The sequence below is a fragment of the Musca vetustissima genome, unplaced genomic scaffold, assembly GCF_032173495.1.
Source record: "Musca vetustissima isolate MV318-11 ecotype Yass unplaced genomic scaffold, APGP_CSIRO_Mvet_v1 utg7184, whole genome shotgun sequence".
Taxonomy (NCBI): Eukaryota; Metazoa; Arthropoda; class Insecta; order Diptera; family Muscidae; genus Musca; species Musca vetustissima.
Genome location: NW_026877674.1, coordinates 138,537 through 158,253, shown reverse-complemented (window position 1 = coordinate 158,253; position 19,717 = coordinate 138,537). Strand labels below are relative to the sequence as shown.

The 19,717-nt window shown below is 37.4% G+C and overlaps 2 protein-coding genes across 2 annotated transcripts; one reads left to right on the top strand and one right to left on the bottom strand.

Moving 5' to 3' along the window:
• Positions 1-788: 788 nt before the first annotated feature.
• On the top strand, positions 789-6,202 carry LOC133322363 (integrator complex subunit 11). The gene is made up of 3 exons (XM_061531363.1): positions 789-1,006; positions 4,564-5,538; positions 5,598-6,202. Exons 1-3 carry the CDS (start codon positions 793-795, stop codon positions 6,200-6,202), a joined length of 1,794 nt encoding a protein of 597 aa, XP_061387347.1. The 5' UTR covers positions 789-792.
• Positions 6,203-6,523: 321 nt separating this feature from the next.
• Positions 6,524-18,844, bottom strand: LOC133322357 (general transcription factor 3C polypeptide 1). The gene is made up of 15 exons (XM_061531357.1): positions 18,757-18,844; positions 18,498-18,694; positions 18,299-18,438; positions 18,021-18,230; positions 17,672-17,954; positions 16,197-16,334; positions 15,733-15,992; positions 14,522-15,662; positions 11,779-12,606; positions 10,781-11,716; positions 9,814-10,550; positions 9,600-9,753; positions 8,985-9,400; positions 6,724-6,995; positions 6,524-6,639 (listed from the first exon to the last, which is right to left on the bottom strand). Exons 1-15 carry the CDS (start codon positions 18,842-18,844, stop codon positions 6,524-6,526), a joined length of 5,916 nt encoding a protein of 1,971 aa, XP_061387341.1.
• Between the last annotated feature and the right edge of the window lie 873 nt (positions 18,845-19,717).

Here is a 19,717-nt window from a genome sequence, read left to right as displayed (position 1 = left end):
TACCTCACCCAACATTTTGAAATTTTGTTAATCCAATAACAATGGTATGGGATTTTCGATTTGATGCCAAATATGCACATCGTAATATATCAAACTAAAATCAAGCTCGAAGATGGGACCCATCGGTCCAATCCCACCAAAACTAGTCAAAATTGAGATGAAATGTACTTTATAATATACGAAAAGAGCATCCGACTCAAACCAAACTTTTCAAAATCTAATATTTAATATTTAATCATACCTGTATATGTTATGCTGATGGGATTTATCGGTCCACTCCTTCTGATACCTCCTCCATATAGAGTCAAATGTTGATCACGGAATATAAAATTTCATTCAAACTTTGAACATTGTCTGAGGACAATGCTGACATTTTTTCATTTAAAAAAATAAGGGAACACAATATAAATTGGCCATAAATTTAGTGAAATACACGAAAAACATTCCTCATCGAACCCTTTATTAAGTGTATATGTTAAATACAAAATATTTATACCTCTATGTAAACTTCATATCAAATAATCAATTCGACATGTGTCCACCCGCCTTTAAAATAATCCAATTAGTTTTTGCATTCAGTAACCAACCAATCAGCTGTTCACTGCAAAACCTGTTACAGGGCCGGCTGTCAAGCACACACACAACATAATCAGCTGTCTGTCAAGCTTGTTTAATTTTGTTTATTTTACACTTTAGAACTCTCAACACATTTCCTGATAAAAATACAAAAAAAAAAAATAGGCAAACCAATTTTCGTATATGTGCGGCGGCATTTGTTTCTGTTTTTGAAATATGCCCGATATTAAAGTGACTCCGCTGGGAGCTGGCCAGGATGTTGGTCGTAGTTGTTTGCTGTTGTCGATGGGTGGCAAAAACATCATGTTGGACTGTGGCATGCATATGGGCTATAATGATGAAAGACGCTTTCCAGATTTCTCATACATTGTGCCGGACGGGCCCATAACCAGTCACATTGATTGTGTTATAATATCTCACTTTCATTTGGGTAAGTTGGTCTTGAAAACAAATGCGTATTATAATTCCTCGAATTGAGAATGTCTATTGTTTGTCTATTAGACGCAGTGCAGAGGATACATTTTTATTGTTATAAGAAGGTCCTAATTTTCTAAATAAACTTAAATTTTACCTAAATGCATTTGAATGTTTGCCTGTTGTATTTTTGCAGTTGTCTCGAATTAAAAAAAAAATGAATCTTTGGTATGCCCGAATAAGCCTATTGAGCAATATCTGTTTGTTCATATCATGTTTCACACAACACAAGCTCTGTAGCATCTTTGTGAAATGTATGTTTACACAATGGGAACACTGATAACCGATTACACGACTTTAATAGACATTCATGGAGGAAGCGATGAATGCATTATATGTTTATATTATTAGAATTTCAAGTTAATTATATATCATACAGACTGACAACAATACATTGAAATTTTAAATTCTTATATATTGGAGGGAACAATTCAAGTTTTGGACCAGTTCGTGCATCATTCATACATATTTCCTGAGATATATATATATATAAAAAAACATGAAAAATAATAAATATTATAATTTGTACTAGACTTATGATATATATTTAATTTGTCCCATGCAATCATTGTTTATTTATACAAATTTATTTAAAAAAAGGGAAAATAAATTAAAAAATAAAATTCGCTACAAAAATCTTTCTGAAGCGGATGAAGAACAGATTGCAAAAATGTAAAGCCCAAAAAAAATTCCACCCAGGAGACAGTTTAGCAACTGCACAATTACAATTGTGCAGATTTATTTGAACTTATTTTTTATTTGATCTTCCAAGACAAAGTGGTAGCCATTTAAAATAAAGTTTAATATTTGACAGGTATCACCGATAGGAAACTGAAATGGAAAGACCACATACAGGAACGAATGAACAAAAACTTTCGGGCGAAATCGTTTCATTATCAGAACTACTGCTAAGACCTCCTTCTCTGTTACAGAATAGTTCCTTTGATACGAATTTAGTTTTTGTTATTAAAACGCGATGGGATTTCCCTCCCCATCTTCATTTTTTTTGCTCCGACGACATATTCCGATGTGAAGTACAGTTTATAAAGTGAGGACATGTTTCAGTGTTGTAAAGAATTCCATGGCTTTAAGAGTAATTGAGAACATCTGGTTAGGGCTGCTGCGATGTAGGCGAAATATTAAATGATTCGCCTGTACCATCCGACAGTTCCAAGTAACCATCCTATTTTCCAAGACTTTGGTACTGGGATCTATATTATGGCACAAACTTCATGTAGAGATGAATAAGAAAATCTGGTGACAGATACAGACAGGAGAATTTGGAAAAACTTCTAGTATCAATTAGTGGCGGTGAAGAAGATACCCAGAACCAATAAGAGATGACGATATAGAGTGTATACCACCTAGCCTAGATGAAGTCAGAATATCAATCAATCGGCTGAAGAGTAATAAAGCAGCAGTTGCCGGTGGCCTATCACTCGAACTATTCAAGACCGGTGGTCAGATGCTATTCAGGAGAATGCATCAGCTCATTAGTACAATTTGGTTAGAGGAATGCATTGGAACCTCAGAATAATTTGTCCCGTACAAAAAAGTAGACCAGACGATATGTGCCAACTATAGAGGAATAAGACTCCTTCCGATCGCATATAAAGTGCTGATAATATTGGGCCTGGCAAATCCACCATTGACTAGATCTTCACTCTGCGCTAAATCCTTAAAAAGACCCAGGAAAAACATACCAACAAATTCTACCTATTCGTCGACTATAAAGCCGCATTTGACAGCCCTATCCATTCAGAGGTATTTAAAGACATATCTGCGTTCGACATTCCTGCAAAATTAATAGGCTGTGCAGGATAACTCTAACTGTCACACGATAAAGTTAAAGTCGGAAAGAACATCTCGGAGCCCTTCAGTACCGAACGAGGATTCAGACAAGGTGACAGTTTGTCGTGTGACCTGTTTAACATCCTGCTGAAAAAGGTCATAAGCGTGGCAAAGGTGAACAGAAATGACAGTCTGCACATCAAACAACACATGTTACTCGCCTACGCCGATGACATCGACGTAATGGGTCGAACATTGCGAGCGGTGACAGCAACCTTTGAACAAATTGAGAAGGAGTCTGGCAATAAATGGCGAGAAGATCATGCTGTCCAGTAGACTCGGAACTTGAAATCTACAGCTTCGACGTAATCAATGATTTAATATACCTCGGTACTGCCAATAATACAACTAATGATATAAGTTTGGAAATTCGGAATGGGATAGTGTTGGCCAATGGATGCTACTGTGGTCTAAGTAAACAGTTTAGAAACAATGCCACCTCTCGCCAGACCAAACTCACACTTTACAAGACGCTGATACTACCCGTGCTGTTATATGGATCTGAGGCATGGGTACTTACGCAAGCAGATGAGACATCTCTTGAAGTGTTTGAGGGAAAAATTCTCCAAAAGTTCTATGAACCATGAGCTATACCATCTATTCTCCGACATCTGCATTGGCAGACGAATCGAGCTGCAGCGACTACGTTGGCTAGATCATGTTGTGAGAATGGATGAGGATTTCCCCAGTCAAAAGGCATATAGAAGTGAGTCAACTTATGGTAAATGGACCAAGGTGATGTTCGATATCATCGACTATTATTAACAGATAGATGCACACATTCTATTTTAGTCTTCCCGGAAAGATGGTTATTTTAGCCATGCCAGATTTTTGACAAAGCCTAGGATCTGGTTGGGGTCTATTTTAGAGAAGAAGGCTAGATTATATATCTTCCAAACTGTTTATGTCTTATGCCAATCAGCGATGGACATTTACAGAAGATATGTTCAATTGTTTCTAGCCCTTCTTCGTACTCACATAGACAACAGTAATCCTCTCCGCCGGAGTCCCATTTCGAAATGAGAGATCTAATCTTGCAGTGACCTGTTATGATCCCCACAATGATTTTGATATATCTATCTCTCTCTCTTATTATGTGACAGCAGCGACAAAGTTCTTCGGCGAGAGAATTCAGGCCAGATAGCTTTTGAGATTCTGCAAGCAGGTTCTCTCGACCATTTGTAACCGACTACCTCGCAGTAGAACATGCGTATCTTGCCAGTGAAATAGCCAATGGTTTGTTTCACAGATCTCTCAATCGGAAGATTGGAGTAAACTATACTGGATAGATTATTTCCTAAATTTAACTTAACTAATGAGATCATCTCAAATTCAGAAACTGATGTTTCCAATTTCGACCTCATTAAATTGATATCACGGAAAAATGCATCGATTGATTCTCCTGGCAATTGTCTCCTTTCCAATAAGTCTAGCATCCCCTCGAAAAGCGTTACTGCAACCAAAACCAATGGTATTGGGCCCATACTAAGTTATAATGTTGCTGGACATGCTCCAGAAGATAAATAAAGTCCTCTACGTAGAGGCTATGGAAAATATATGTTGAAAAATTATTTTCAACATCTATTTAAATGGGACAATTTAGCTGCAGCAATAAAAATGTGCACGTAATTAAGGCTTCTATTATCCATGTTTCTTTTACAGATCACTGTGGAGCCTTACCATATATGTCGGAAATGGTAGGCTATTCTGGTCCAATTTATATGACACATCCCACCAAAGCCATAGCTCCTATACTTCTCGAGGATATGCGTAAAGTTGCTGTTGAACGTAAAGGTGAATCGAATTTCTTTACGACACAAATGATTAAGGATTGCATGAAAAAGGTGACAGCTGTCACCTTACATCAAAGTGTAATGGTCGACAGTGAATTGGAAATAAAGGCATATTATGCTGGTCATGTCTTGGGAGCGGCAATGTTTTGGATACGTGTTGGTTCTCAATCGGTTGTTTATACCGGCGATTATAATATGACACCTGATCGGCATTTGGGTGCTGCTTGGATTGATAAATGTCGTCCCGATTTGTTGATATCGGAGAGTACATATGCCACCACCATAAGAGATTCGAAACGTTGTCGTGAACGGGATTTTTTGAAAAAAGTCCACGAATGTGTATCGAAAGGTGGTAAGGTGTTGATACCCGTCTTTGCATTGGGTCGTGCCCAGGAATTATGTATACTACTGGAAACCTATTGGGAACGTATGAATTTGAAATATCCCATATATTTTGCATTGGGTTTAACCGAAAAGGCAAATACCTACTATAAAATGTTTATTACATGGACAAATCAAAAGATCAGGAAAACATTTGTACATCGCAATATGTTTGATTTTAAACACATTAAACCGTTCGATAAAACGTATATTGATAATCCCGGAGCAATGGTGGTGTTTGCAACACCCGGCATGTTACATGCTGGTTTGTCGTTGCAAATATTTAAGAAATGGGCACCCAATGAAAATAATATGGTTATTATGCCGGGCTATTGTGTCCAGGGTACAGTGGGCAATAAGATTTTAAGTGGTGCCAAGAAAGTGGAGTTTGAAAATCGTCAAGTGGTCGATGTAAAAATGTCGGTGGAATATATGAGTTTTTCAGCTCATGCTGATGCCAAAGGTGTGTATAAAGCAGGGGAAAGTTAGTCAATATAAATAATATATTTTCATATACTTTAGGTATAATGCAGCTCATACAAAATTGTGAACCAAAAAATGTAATGCTCGTTCATGGTGAGGCCGAAAAAATGGCATTTTTGCGTAATAAAATTCGTGAAGAATTTAACATTGAAACATATATGCCGGCTAATGGTGAGACGTCCGTCATATCAACCCCTGTTAAAATACCCGTAGATGCATCGGTGTCATTGCTTAAAGCTGAAACACGTATCTATAATGCTCAACCTCCCGATCCCAAACGTAGACGTCTGATTCACGGTGTTCTGGTTATGAAAGATAACCGAATAATGTTACAAAATCTCACAGAAGCTTTGAAAGAGATCGGTATAAATCGACATGTAATGCGTTTCACGTCCAAAGTCAAAATGGATGATCCTGGACCAAAAATACGAACAGGTGAAAAATTATTGGCATTGCTGCAGGAAAAGCTAACTGGTTGGACGGTGGCAATGCAAGAAAATTGTACAATTGTTGTGGAGACTGTAGAAATTAAAATCGAAGAAGATGAAAAAGATTCCAAGCACAAGACATTGTTGATTACATGGACTAATCAAGATGAAGATATTGGTGCATATATATTGAATTTGTTACAAAATATGTGTTAAGCGGGGGCACAACAATCCCTCCCCCCATCATAAAAACGTTTAACTAAAAGCATTCCACATTTTTGAATGCTAGCTATTTTTTTAATTTTTAAGAAGAACAAATAAAGGTAATATTGTATATTTTCCACTGAATATAAAAACAGACACCCAAAACATGAAATACATACATATATATTTTTTCAGAGAAAGAAAAACAACAACAAAAAAATAATAATAACGAAATGTGTTAAGTGATTTTATTTCAACACCCCATATGAAGTGCATGAAATTTTATTCTATTATACAACAATACAATCTATTCAAATTATACGCAAATTATTTCTATATAAACTCAACTGAATATTTCTTCTTGCCAATGAACAATGAATAACGCAAACAGGCATCACCATGCGTATAAATATACGTAGTCTCGGGATCAAAAACAAATGGAACAGGAGCTGTAAAGAAATCGCAAAAGAAAAGGTATTTTTCCAATTTATTTTTCTTATAAAATATTTGTATTTGAAATATGTGTTACGTACATTCTTTTATTTTCTCATATGTTGAGAAAATATCGACCTCTTGCTGCTGAATTTGTTTCAAGTTTAAACATCCTATATCACTTAATATCTCCAATAGAAACATAATATCTGTGGGAAACATATGTGAGAATCGTATACATATATCCATAACACTACAGCCATTGCGTGCAATACATTCGCAGAGTATGGAACCCATCCATCGATCTAAAACTCGACGATTTATTGAGCCATTTAAACGTATCCAGGGAACGGGTTTCATAACAATGACCTCCCTGAAAATAAACGAAAAGAAATTTCAATGTGTATAAAAAAGTTTAAGAAGTCATTTAAATTAACGGGTACATGAACTTCGATAGCTTCAATTGTTGCTGTTAATATTTTTTCAGCGTAAATCCAAATTCCTTACTGATCTTAGAACGTACAAAGACAAGCTGCCTAGGAGCAAAGAAGACAATTCGAGCAATTTTGTAGGGGACAATGGAAGTGATCCAGGGGGTATAGGATACCGTGTGTGGTGGTTCTAAGAGACGAGACGGCCTACAGGGGTTGCGTAGCAGTTCTACGACAACCACCTTTGGGAACATTTTTTTCTGGATTTGGAGACACCATCATATCCTTTAGTTGTTGATGAAATGAGGGAACCTCCTGGTCTAGATCGTATAGTAATTGTGAACAGTGTCTGCCGGGTTAGAAGTAGAAAATCGCCAGGTATGGATGGTATGACTGGAAGGATGGTTAAAGCCATTTGGAAGGTCATGCCGGAATATATCGAGTCCGTTATGATGGCACGACTTAGGGAATGTTACAGCGAATGAACGTTCTTGTATCAGTTCGGTTTTACCTAGGGTAGATGTACCGGGGACGCGTGGCGGCATGTGCAAGATAGCCTGAGCGGGTCACATTTCAAGCATATTTCTTCCTTTTATGGGTTAGCGTGATTGAATGAGATAGTCGCCTTGCAACAGAGAAAACGGTGCTGATGCTGCTGAAAGGTAGGTTGTCACACAGCCGTCCTCCTTCATTCAAGCTGGTGAACATGGCATACGGTATTCGAGTACAGTTAAGTATCTCGGAATAACGCTGACCGAGAGGTTGAATTTCCTTGTTCACTTTGATCAGTACAATAAGAAGCTGACAACGGTCGTAGGAACCATCAAGCGTTTTTTTTTGTGGGCTGCTTGGGGCTTGAGTAGGCGTGCTGTGTGTGCCATATATGGAGGGTTGTTTGTTGCCTTGCAACATATGGTACAAAACTGCCTCATTTTTCTTACGGCAGAGGAAGCTTCTTTCGTGCCAGCAGGTCGTCATGTTAGCATGTTTGCCAGTTTGTCACACTGTTTCGCCGTGCCGCTTGATCTGGAGGTGAGATGTAGAGCAATCAAATATAAGCTTAAGCGTGGCATGCCGTTTGGATGAAGATGATTGGCTCAGGCCTTCTGATCTGGTGGATGGGAATAGTTGGCACTATCTTCCCGGAAGACTAGCTGAACGGACAGTGGTAAAGACAGGGTGTTTTTGCATAAAACAGGCCTGTCGCACACGGATTTATTTGGGTGTGGGATGCCTGAAGACTGGAAACCTAGATGAACAATTTGAGAAGGAATCTGTCGCAGTGGGTCTGGCAGTAAATGGTGAGAAGACCAATCTGATGGTATCAGCGCGCAGTAGACGTTCAGTAGAGTCAGACCAACTCTGGAACTTGAGAACTACAGTTTCGAGGTAGTCATAGATTATATATACCTTGGTACCGCCATAAATAAAACCAATGGCATCAATTTTTATCTGCGTCGACGGTGAATATCGCCGTCGAATGAACTATGATTTGTACCATCTATTCTCGGACATCCACATAGTCAGACGTATCGATCTGAAGCGATATATGGGTCATGTTGTGAGAATGGATGAGGATACCCCAGCACAAAAGGCATATAAAAACGGAATGGTTCACGCAGAAGGGAAGGGCACGAATTAGATGGAAAGATCAAGTGGAAGAGAACATTTCGAAACGTGGTTTTTCAAATTGGAAGAGCTGCGCAAAGGACCAAGGCGCCGGGAAATCTTTGTTAAGCTTGGCTTATGGAACATATTGGATTGCCAAGATATTTGATGTCTAATTTTTTCAAACCTGAGAACGGTAAATTATATATGCAACGGAAAAAATTCTACTTTTTTAAAAATAATTGTCGTATTTGTATCAAAAAAATCCTAAACCGTTTCGAAATCAAACAAAAATCCTTTTAATAAGACTTATTTCCACTTACCTTTCTTTAGTGTTATTTATACTCATATTTGATTCGACTTTTGTTGGATTATAACGATTGACGGGCTTGGAAATTCGTTTACTGGTCTTCGTTTCTTCATTTTGGATTTCATTACTTCCATTAGTGTCTTCATCTGTGTTATTATCTATAGCTTTTCTTTTAGCAGATTCTTGTATTGTATCACCATCTTCCTGGTCTCCCGCATTCATTTGTTCATATGTTCTCTTAAGAGCCGCCGTTGAAGTACCCAAATTTTCTCTATCCAAGCGCTTCAAATTGAATGTATGTACCACCCATGATCGTACATAGTTTTTGTGAACATACATAAAATTTGCAACACCCACACGTTTTATCAAAAACTCGGAGGTTAAGAAATTGAGAGCCTTTAGCAGAAATTGTTCGTAAGGGAATTCTTTCTGTAATTTGGGGAAAAAAATGAAAACATATGTATTTTAATAAAATTTATATTCAATGACAAAATTGAATATATGCACTAAAGTCATGACTTGTGTAGTACCGATCTTTATAACTTAAAAAAAATAGGATTTTTATTGAAATTTCGAGTTAAAATTAAATTTCTGTGCATTTATAGAAGGTGTATGTCACACATTTTACCTGTAAATCCAGTATGGATACACCCAGCTTGTGTTTTTCAATATAGTTATGAATTTCTTCCAAATGTTTTTGTTCCATTTCCGAAAAATTGCATTCAATCATTCTAGCTTTAAGGCTTTCAAGAGTCTTGTCATTGTATTTAAAATAGGCCTCGCTGTAAAACAAAAATATATATGAATAGAAAATAATTTCCAAAAATCCAACCTATACTTACTCTAAAATTTTCTTCAATATCGCCTCCCTCTGTTGTTCGGTGAAAATCATTTTCTTTGGCACCATCAAGTCACCATTATAAACAATTGTATCCAAGCTTTCGGTTATTGCCTTGTTGGCCTTTATTTGTATTGTCGGTAAATTGACCACAAATACATCTTGAGCTCGAATCACCCGTTCATCCTTATTCAGCGTCGGTTCATATTCATCTGTCTTATCGTAATCATCGTCCAAATTCACGTTAAATTGTAAAATTTCATTACACAGCTCACTCCAATCGATTGTATTGGTCGATTTCAAAACACTAACTTGTTTGCCCAAATCTTTACGTTCATACTGCAACTCCTTTTCATACCAAAATGATTCGAGCATTCGTATTAAGGTTAATAAATTCGATGTATACACTTTCATCGAAAGGCCACTTGTGGCTAAATTTAATAATTTTTGTGGTGCCATTTCGGTGAGGGAATTCAATACTGATTTCTTTTCACGTACAATACGATTAATTTCGGCAAGATAATCTGCTGATTTAAAGATGCATTTAAAAGGGCACTCTGTGACTATTTGACCATCCTCATCTTCGCGTTGTAATTTACTGAAATTAATTTCAATCTCTTGATCCATATAGTCTAAGGCACAAAAGAAATGTAAATATCTCGAGGGAAGTTTTGAAATCAAATCGAAGGGTGTATAGTTGATTTTATAACTTAAATTGGCCGGATGGAATTTAACGCGGATCTGAAACGTAAGAAATAGTGTAATTAGTATCTAAATACAGAGAAGGTGAGGTGAGCAAAAAAATTATTGAAAAAATGTTAAAAAATAAAAAAATGGTAGATCTTCAAAAAAATATTTTTAAAAAATCCAGAAATTTAAAAAATATTTAAAAAAAATCCACGGCTATGGTAGGCCTTCAAAAAAAAAATATTTTTAAAAAATATTAAATATCTCATCAAATTTCCACTTACTTGCTTTCCTGGAATTTCCGTTTCCATGGCCTTGGTGTATTCCTGCTGTGGCGCATTATCAAATATGCTCTGATAGTGATCTAAAATACGATCTGCTGGATTTACCGTTTGATTTTGTTCGGCATCGACGGTTAATATATTCACAGGCAATTTAATTTCAATAGACCATAATTGTCGTGATAAACCTTCTCCGATTACAAAGAATTGACCCAACGTCGGCGATTTCAATTCCAAATGATCCTTTGAACTTCCGCTACTAACCGGTGACGTCCTGAAGAAACATTCCAAAGCCTTTTCATAATATTCATAGGTGGCATCATAAACCCCATAGGGTATACGCAAAAATAACAATTTCAAACGATATTTTGAGGATAGAACATATGCCGGACCACCAATGGGGTTCGAGAACATACTAATATTTTGACGTTTTATGGCCACAGCCAAAGACTCCGTGCGTGCCTTACAAAATGCGGTTTTCAATATTTCTTCCGAAAAGTTCTTATAGATTTCAAAAGCTTGCAGATTATATAGGGTTTTATCGCGATAGGCACACAACGAAGAATGCAATACATTCATAACAATCATAACTTGCAGATCGTCGATATCATCGGGATTTCTATAGAGTATGACATCTTCATCTGTCTGAGCTGGCATTCGCTCAAGATAACGTTTGTGGAATTCTTGTATGGTATCGGGTAGGAAAAATCGTGACTTGCCTGCTGGGTCATTCGTGTTATTAACCAGTTTATATAGATAACACATAATCAGAGTGAAGTGTATCAGCAACGCGTCAATAAATTCACTACGCACTGGATAGGTTTTCTTCAATTTTTGTAAAAACATTTCGCCATATTTCTTTTGTATAACTTCGTCGGTTTGCAGAATGTGTAACCATGAGGGGACTTGGGGAATGTGGCGCTTTTGTCTTATGATAAACTGGAAGGAATAGGAATATTTCATATATATAAATTGAATGTTAAATCTATTTCAAAACTCACCTGCATTCTCCTACAGCAAGCCTGTGTGGTCTTATTGTAGATACCTAAACTGTGACGTATTATATCACGACAAACTTTTCCCATTGCCAGTAAACCCAATGAGGGAATGGGAGCTGAAACATACACCGCAGCTGTTTTAGCTATCATCAGTACCTCATCCTCTGCCTTGCTCCACGATACCCTTAGAGTACGCATATTTTTCAATGCATCCCGATCTATGGCATCTCTTGGTGCAGTTTTCTTTAAATTTTTCTCATTCTTTCCTGTCGAGCTGGAGGTCGAACTTTGTGCCTTCGCTCGCTTTATTGTGGCAATTTGTTGCCTCACTTTATTACTCTTAACGCGCAAAATTTTCGTCGAACTTCGGACAATACCCGTTCCAGCGGTACGTCCTGTACGCAAATTGCGAACATTTATTTTCTTATTACTCTGCACCGACCATGACCAATTGCGGAAGGTGTGGGCAAATAATTGTGTAGATAAACCGGCAGCACCCAATCCATCACCAGGCTGATAGCCAACATCATGCTGCGGTGCCTCATCATAATCAACGGGATTTAGAAAGCTAAGTTCTTTAATGCGTTCCGATTTGCCGGGATTTCTACTGCGAAAACCAAGTTTGGTATAGACACAAATTCGCTGCAATGTTGTCCAATAATGGTGGATATCATCGAAGCTACGCAGATCAAATGTTATGGGTGTATATTCTCGATCGGCATTGATGCGATTGTATGACGGCTCTGTATTTGTCGTATCCAATACACGAGCTTTTCTATTCAGAAATATCCACATAACCAAGGGATCTTTGGCATTGAGTCGTTCACCAACCTAGGAGGATAAGAAAAATTTGAAGAAATAAGAAAATGTGTTAAGTTCCGGAAAAGGGAACATTGTAAAATCTCCTATTTAGGGAGTAAAAACATCGGGGATATCGTATAAATATAATTTTTGAAGGAAATTATTTCTGCACGCACATTGTACATAACAGGCGGCGTTTTCGCTTTGGCGGATGTACTCAAGAAATACAAAGCTGATATTATTGCCTTACAGGAAAACCGATGAAATGGACTGACGTATGTAAATCAGATGATTACGAACTGTATTATACGAGGGCAGTTCGGAAAGTTCTTAGTCTAGCGCAAAAACACGGATTTATGGTTAACAAAGACATCGTCTCCAGATTCACTCCAGTCGATCAACGAATTGTCATAATCCGTATACAAGCGAAGTTTTTCTACACCAGTCTTATTTGTGCCCATGCTCCGACGGAAGACAAAGAAGAGCAGACCAAATACTGCCCTGCTCATGACATTAAAATTCTACTAGAAGATTTTAAGGCAAAATCGGAGAGGAAAATATCTTTGGCCCCACCGTCAGAACACCCTCCATGGAGAAACATGCGAGAACGGCATGAGGTTGATTGACTTCGCCGCAGCAAAAACAGTCGAATACACAAGGCCATTTGGATTTCTACCGATCAAACAACGAGAAATCAAATCGATTATGTTGAGATAGACGGTAGACATTCATCCAGCGTTTTAAACGTTCGATCGATCCGAGGAGCGAATATCGATTCGGGCCACTACCTTGTAGCAGCCAAGGATCGCACTTGTCTGAATGTAGCAACAGAGATGCGATCTAACACAACACCAAAACTCGATGTCGAAAAGCTGCAAACACAACAGATAGCAGAAGCATACTCCTCCCACCTGCTTGTCCAAAGCACTCCTTGTCCCGATAATAATATAGAAGTACAATGGCAAGGAAGTGCCCACTCCTTACAAATTGCAGCTAAAGCAACACTTGGGTACCAAAAATCACAATTAAGAAATCCATGGAACATTCCGGAGTGTCGTGAGTGGAGTAGGGCAAAACTTCAGAGAGTAGCAACACGCAATGCGATGGAGAATTATTGGGAGAAAAGGAAAGAGAGGACAAGCGTATTTTCAGAAAAAGAAGAAAGAACAAGAAAAATGTGAGCGTGAACAAATCGAGATGTACACGAGTCAGAATGAAGTCCGAAATATTTACCAACGAATAAAACACCAAACCGAAGGCTTTGGTGTAGGCACGTGATCTTGTAGAGATGAAGATGGAAATCTGGAGACTGATACAGACAGCGTATTGAGAATCTGGAAGGAACATTTTGGTATCAAATAGTGGCGGTGAAAATACCCCAGAACCAAACCAAAAAAAAAAATGACGGTATAGATTGCATACCACCTAGCCAAGATAAGGTCAGAATAGCAATCCAGTAGACTTGGGACCCCTGCTAAACTTGAGAAATAACAGCCTCGAAGTTATTAAAAGATGTTATAGACCTTGGTAGCGCCATAAATAAAACTAATGACATCAGTTTTCAAATTCGTAGAATGATAGTGTTGGCAACAGATGCTACTATGGTCTAAGTAAGCAGTTTAGAAACAAGGCCATCTACCACCAGACCATACACACACCTTACAAGACGCTGATACTACCCGTGCTGTTATATGGATCTGAAGCATGGGTACTTACGCAAACAGATGAGGCAGCTCTTGGAGTGATCTTTCTCCGTAGAGATCTATGTCGAAATATCAAATGGAATTTTACCTGGATTTCGGCATAGACAGTCGTATCGAGCTGCCTTGTTTGTAAAAAGAGTTTCACGCTCTATAAAGATTAATAATCGATAAAGATTTTGAATCGAATTGACAATAAGAATAAAATGATAAATAGATCCATATTAAATTTCTTATTCACATACCTGTATCAATCCCATATGATTCAATAGCTTAAGTACCGAAACATACACCCTCTGCAATTGGACACGAGCAATTTTATATTGTAAATCGGATGGTAGTTGACGCATAAGATAATGCTGCTTAACCGGGTGATTTAGGAAAGCCGTTAAACGATCATCGGCCCCTTTGTCAATGTGGAAAATTTTATTAAATATTGATAAGGGCATACGATCAACAGCATCAACAAAATAAACCCAACCAGCAGGTTTATCAGAGTAGCGTGGTAGTGGTTGTATAAATGTACGCCAGCTTATATCCTTGGTAAATGGTTTCACGTTGATACCCTCGGTTTTCAATTGTTCCATATATTCGGGTATGCGTAACGATGGTTCCGTTATTTGCCAATGTTCCATTAGTTCTTTATTAATTTCAAATGGTTTCTGCTGTTCGTTGAGCTCAACAACTATGTAAAATAGAAATTCATGTAAATATCGTGAGATGAGAAATTTCGGTGGTTTGTGAACTTTGAGGGGTACAAAAACATTTTTCGTTAATTTCGTCTCACTAGTTTTGCATTTCTTGGGATTTGATTTGACCTTTTTATTTTGCAGCCGTAATGCTGCCAATGTACGCAAACGTCTCTCCTCGAGAATTAAATAGAAACTATTTTTCAGTTTCAATATTTCATGGCGGATAACTTGATGATCTATATCGATTTTCGGATGAGTAACATAACGATGTATACGTATATGCTCTTCACATTGCAATACTATTTCATATACCCGAACAATATTCGATTCACTCATATTGTGTAACATTCGGCGTATAGATTTTTGGCATATTTCATCTTTAAGGCCCATTTCTTTTTCGTGCATCTGCAGAAGTTTTCGTAGCTCGAGAACGGGTAGTATACACTTCTCATTTACCATTTTAACGGCGAATGCCTTGCGTGATACCAAACGTTGACTATGATTTTCACGTGCTGTATTTGTTGTCGTCTTATATTCATAGGGTTTTATTCGGGCCGCTATTTGTGGTATATCGGTGAATTGTACGTCATCATGTGGGATATTGGGTTCCTCGTCACACTGTAAATTTTGCAGCACATCCATAGAGTCTTTGACTTTTTTCGTTACCGAATCGGAATGTTCAACGGCCACAAACCTGGGGGAGGTGAGAGTTTAAAATAATTGAATTAGAATTTAAAACTATTGGAATATTTTTCGGAACTTACATATTAACCCTCTGACGACCCACATCGAGACAATATGACTTTACAAGGCCATCGGAAACCATTTGTTTGACCATTTGCCTTAAGGTCAAATGATGTATAGCCATATGCCGATAGATTTCAGTTTGACTGCAGCCACGAGCTCCATATCTTGCCACACATTGATAAAATTCTTCACGCAAAGGCATATCAACGTAAGAATGTTTTTCATTGTGAAAATCTTCATCTACAAGGATAAGATGTTTTAAGATGAATAAGGAAATCTATAGAAGACGTATATCAGTTCTAAAGGAGCTTTATTTAAGGTCTAACTATTTATATTTTATTGTCCAGTATTGTATTTCTGTCCCTTCCTATGCCTTGGTACGTTTGGTAGCAGCCTTATACAATGGACTGAAGTGATGGTCGTTTCGGATCAAGGTATACATTTTTTTTAAAACAATTTAGTTCTTACCATTTTCATTATTTTTATCATCATTTTCCATATTTTCAAATAAGTCATCAATGGATTTTTCGGGATAACGTAAACGTACCATAGTGACGGTTCTTCCTGTTGGTCCACCTTTGGATTTAGCATTGGGATGAATATCGATATATGGAACAGACTTTGGAAATGAAATAAAAAGAGAAAAATGGGTTAATAAATAATTTATTACCGAATTAATAGTCCAAGAAAAAAAAAATAGTTTAGACTTGATAGTCCCTGAAATTGATAATTTCCAATTATATCTCTTTAGAAAGTCTCTATAAAAAGTCACGCCTTTAGATAGTTCAAAAAAAATTTAATTTAAAAAATCCACGCCTTTAGACTTACTTACTTAGCTGGCTTGTGACAGAACTTTCTTTCTTTAAGCTGAGCTTAAAAAAGATTTCAAGGCGCGTCGGTCTTTTGCACAGTTTTTCCCACTTGTCGATGAATAGATGGAATGCGTCGGTGTTTTTTTTTTTTTTGTCGTGGGTTTATTCCAGGATCTGGCGCACAGTGAAAATCTAGTCAATGGTGGATATGCCAGGCCTGAAGCCGCATTGGTATGGTCTAATAATGTCATTGACCATTGGGCAATTCTTTGCCATTGTGCTTCTATATTATCAGCACAAGGAGTGCTTTCGTCGAGCAGGTGGGTAAGTTGAGCAGAGTAGGCTTCTTCTATCTGTTGCGTATGCAGCTTTTCGAAGTCGAGTTTCCCTTAGATCGAACCTTTGTGTTAAAGCGCACCTTTGCTACTACGGGTGCGAACCTTGGATGTCACAAGGTAATGGTCCGAATCGATATTCGCTCATCGTATCGATTGAAAGTCTAAAACACTGAATGAATGCCTTCCGTCTATTACAACACGATCGATTTGATTTCTCGTTGTTTGATCGGGAGCAATCTAGTGGCCTTGTGTATATCGAAATGCTTGAATCTGGTGCTGCTAACTACCATGTTTTTTCTGCCGCTAAGTCAATCAACCTCATGTCTTTGTCGAATGTTTATTCATGGAGGATGAATTTTCCGACGGTGGGACCAAAAATATTTTCTGAATAGCCGGTAAAAATTCTTGCGAGGATAACTGATAATAATTTGAAGAAAATTTCCTTCTTAAATCCACATTTGTATGACACAGACAGAGTCCTTGAAAAGTTCTTTAAATATTTACGTTTTTGTTTTTCACAATTGTTTTAAATACCCACGCTTTTAGGTCTTCTTAAAATATGTTTCATAAATCCGAGTTAGTAGGCCTAACGATTGTTGGAAAAATGTCCTCTAAATATACTTTTTTGGCCTAAAAAATATCCTCAATAAATCTACTTTTGGAAGCCTGATAGGCCTCAAAACTGAAAGACTATCAATAAATCCTAAGACAATCAATACATTCCTATAAAATGAAATGTCCCCGTCAAAGCTTTTTTAATCTACGATATTTTCCATCGAATTATTTAAAGTAAATTATGGTCTTACCCTTGTCTCAAAGATCTGTCGAAATAGATGTGTTAGCATTGCCTTCTTCAAAGACTTTTGCCGTTCAAAAGATGGAAATATTGTACGCACATCTACCAGAGGCATGGTGTAATCTTCTTTCTCTTTTAGAATCAGGAACAACTTCTCGACCATATTTATAAGACGGCTACGATTTGTATTGTAAAAACGAGGCAGGGTCAGCAATGTCGTTACACTCAGCCGGTCACCACGTTTTTCATTAAATAGCTGATTGACAACCACGCCATGGCGTATCAATTTGTTTCTGAAAATAAAAAACAATTATTAAAATAATTTAATCAAAATTAAATCGAAAATCAAATTATCTTACTTTATATAAAACACAATGGTTGAGTCTTTGCAGAAATGTGTCAAGGACCATGTTCCCGATGTCGTCTCACCATTAAAACGTGCACGTCCAATTGCCTCCCATATGCAGTATTGTATAGAGGTTAGTTCCTTGGGTCGTGGAACATTTTCCGGTGTAATTGCTTTATAGCGCAGCTCTTGAGATGCCACAATTATGAATTTCTTACCCCATCTTGAATGAAAAAAAAAATATTTTATAAAAATATTAGATTGATATAAGTACGATATTTTAATACTGACCTCGCTTGTACATCTTCCCATTTGAGATCTTTTAGCTCACTATAGGCAATTAATTTTCTTTCCTTATAAAATTCACAGGATCCGAGAATTTCTCCATCACTAATGGGTACACATTTGTAACGAATGGCTGGACAAATATCCTACAAAGAATATGATTACATATAAAACCGGAAACCATCAAAATAAACGAAAGCCCTACCGGTGTTATTGGAACTCCCAAATCGGAATCCACCAGCTGATATCTATCGAATAGTTTAACTGTTTCTCTCTCAACAGGCAATTCATAGAATTGTAAATGATTATGGACACGTAAAATAAATGACCATATCTGTTCAGTTAGCTTTCCAGGCAACGGCAGGGGTAGATTCATCGATTTACCCAAATAAACCCATAGTGCTGGAAACAAACACGACACAAATTATTCCAATATATCTAAATGAGTCAAATGTTTTCTTTACATTCTAGTGTTACTCCTTCCAAGCCCTCCAGAGCTATTTCATCCAAAACAATGCGTTGAAATGATCCTCGTTGCAGTGTCGGATCCATTTCATAGTTTCAATTTAAAATTCCTGCCCGTAATGTATTATTTTGGTCAACAGACCAAATTCAACAACGTTTTTCCAAAACCGAAGTGTCCAATAAATATTGGAATGAAAACAAATGTATGAAAAGCTATGTTTAGAATAGTGATGGAATGAAAGAAATAAAAATATTGCTTCTTCTTTTGATTTAGAAAAAATCACAAGCTATTCATTGATAGCACGCATAGGGAGCTCTAGATCGATACATGGTCTGTTGTATAGATAAGACATGCAGCTACTTCCGCAGACCGTAGCTACAGATCTTCTGGAGTAAGTTGCGTAGGTTTGGCAGAACAGTTGAATAAGCGCAGTGTGGTGTGATGGCCTAACATAATTGGGCTAAAAACTAATTTGCGATGGATGGGGGTGAACTCCGAAGACGGCATTTACTCAGTTATAATGCAGCTTTGCGGCAACTGTATCAGTATGAATGATATTTAGACCTGCTCTATATGGAACTTGATCTAAAGGATCCCTTTTATATCGTTGGACCTCTCTCTCTTTCTTGGTCATGCAGATACTTCCTGAACTCCGAAGACGGCATTTACTCTGTTATCATGCAGCTTTGCGGCAACTGTATCAGTATGAATGCTATTTAGACTTGCTCTATATGCAACTTGATCTAAAGGATCCCTTTTATATCGTTGGACCTCTCTCTCTTTCTTGGTCATGCAGATACTTCCTGACACTCCCGGGTGGGGACTTTTATCCAACCTAAGTTGTTTAGTATGATTATTCAAAGGAATTGAAAAATTAAACCCACTTGGTTAACCAAATCCGGTACAATGTAAACGACTTTTAAGGGTAGGAACTTCATCACCTAATGAAGATAAATAAT

Excerpts from the sequence above, each read along its gene's own strand:
- LOC133322363 (XM_061531363.1), top strand. The coding sequence starts at position 793 with ATGCCCGATATTAAAGTGACTCCGCTGGGAGCTGGCCAGGATGTTGGT. Across the intron at positions 1,007-4,563 it reads AATATCTCACTTTCATTTGG|ATCACTGTGGAGCCTTACCA; the intron begins GTAAGTTGGTCT and ends TTTCTTTTACAG. Across the intron at positions 5,539-5,597 it reads AGCTCATGCTGATGCCAAAG|GTATAATGCAGCTCATACAA; the intron begins GTGTGTATAAAG and ends CATATACTTTAG.
- LOC133322357 (XM_061531357.1), bottom strand. The coding sequence starts at position 18,844 with ATGGATCCGACACTGCAACGAGGATCATTTCAACGCATTGTTTTGGAT. Across the intron at positions 17,955-18,020 it reads ACCATTGTGTTTTATATAAA|AAACAAATTGATACGCCATG; the intron begins GTAAGATAATTT and ends TTTTATTTTCAG. Across the intron at positions 9,754-9,813 it reads ATATTGAAGAAAATTTTAGA|CGAGGCCTATTTTAAATACA; the intron begins GTAAGTATAGGT and ends TTTGTTTTACAG.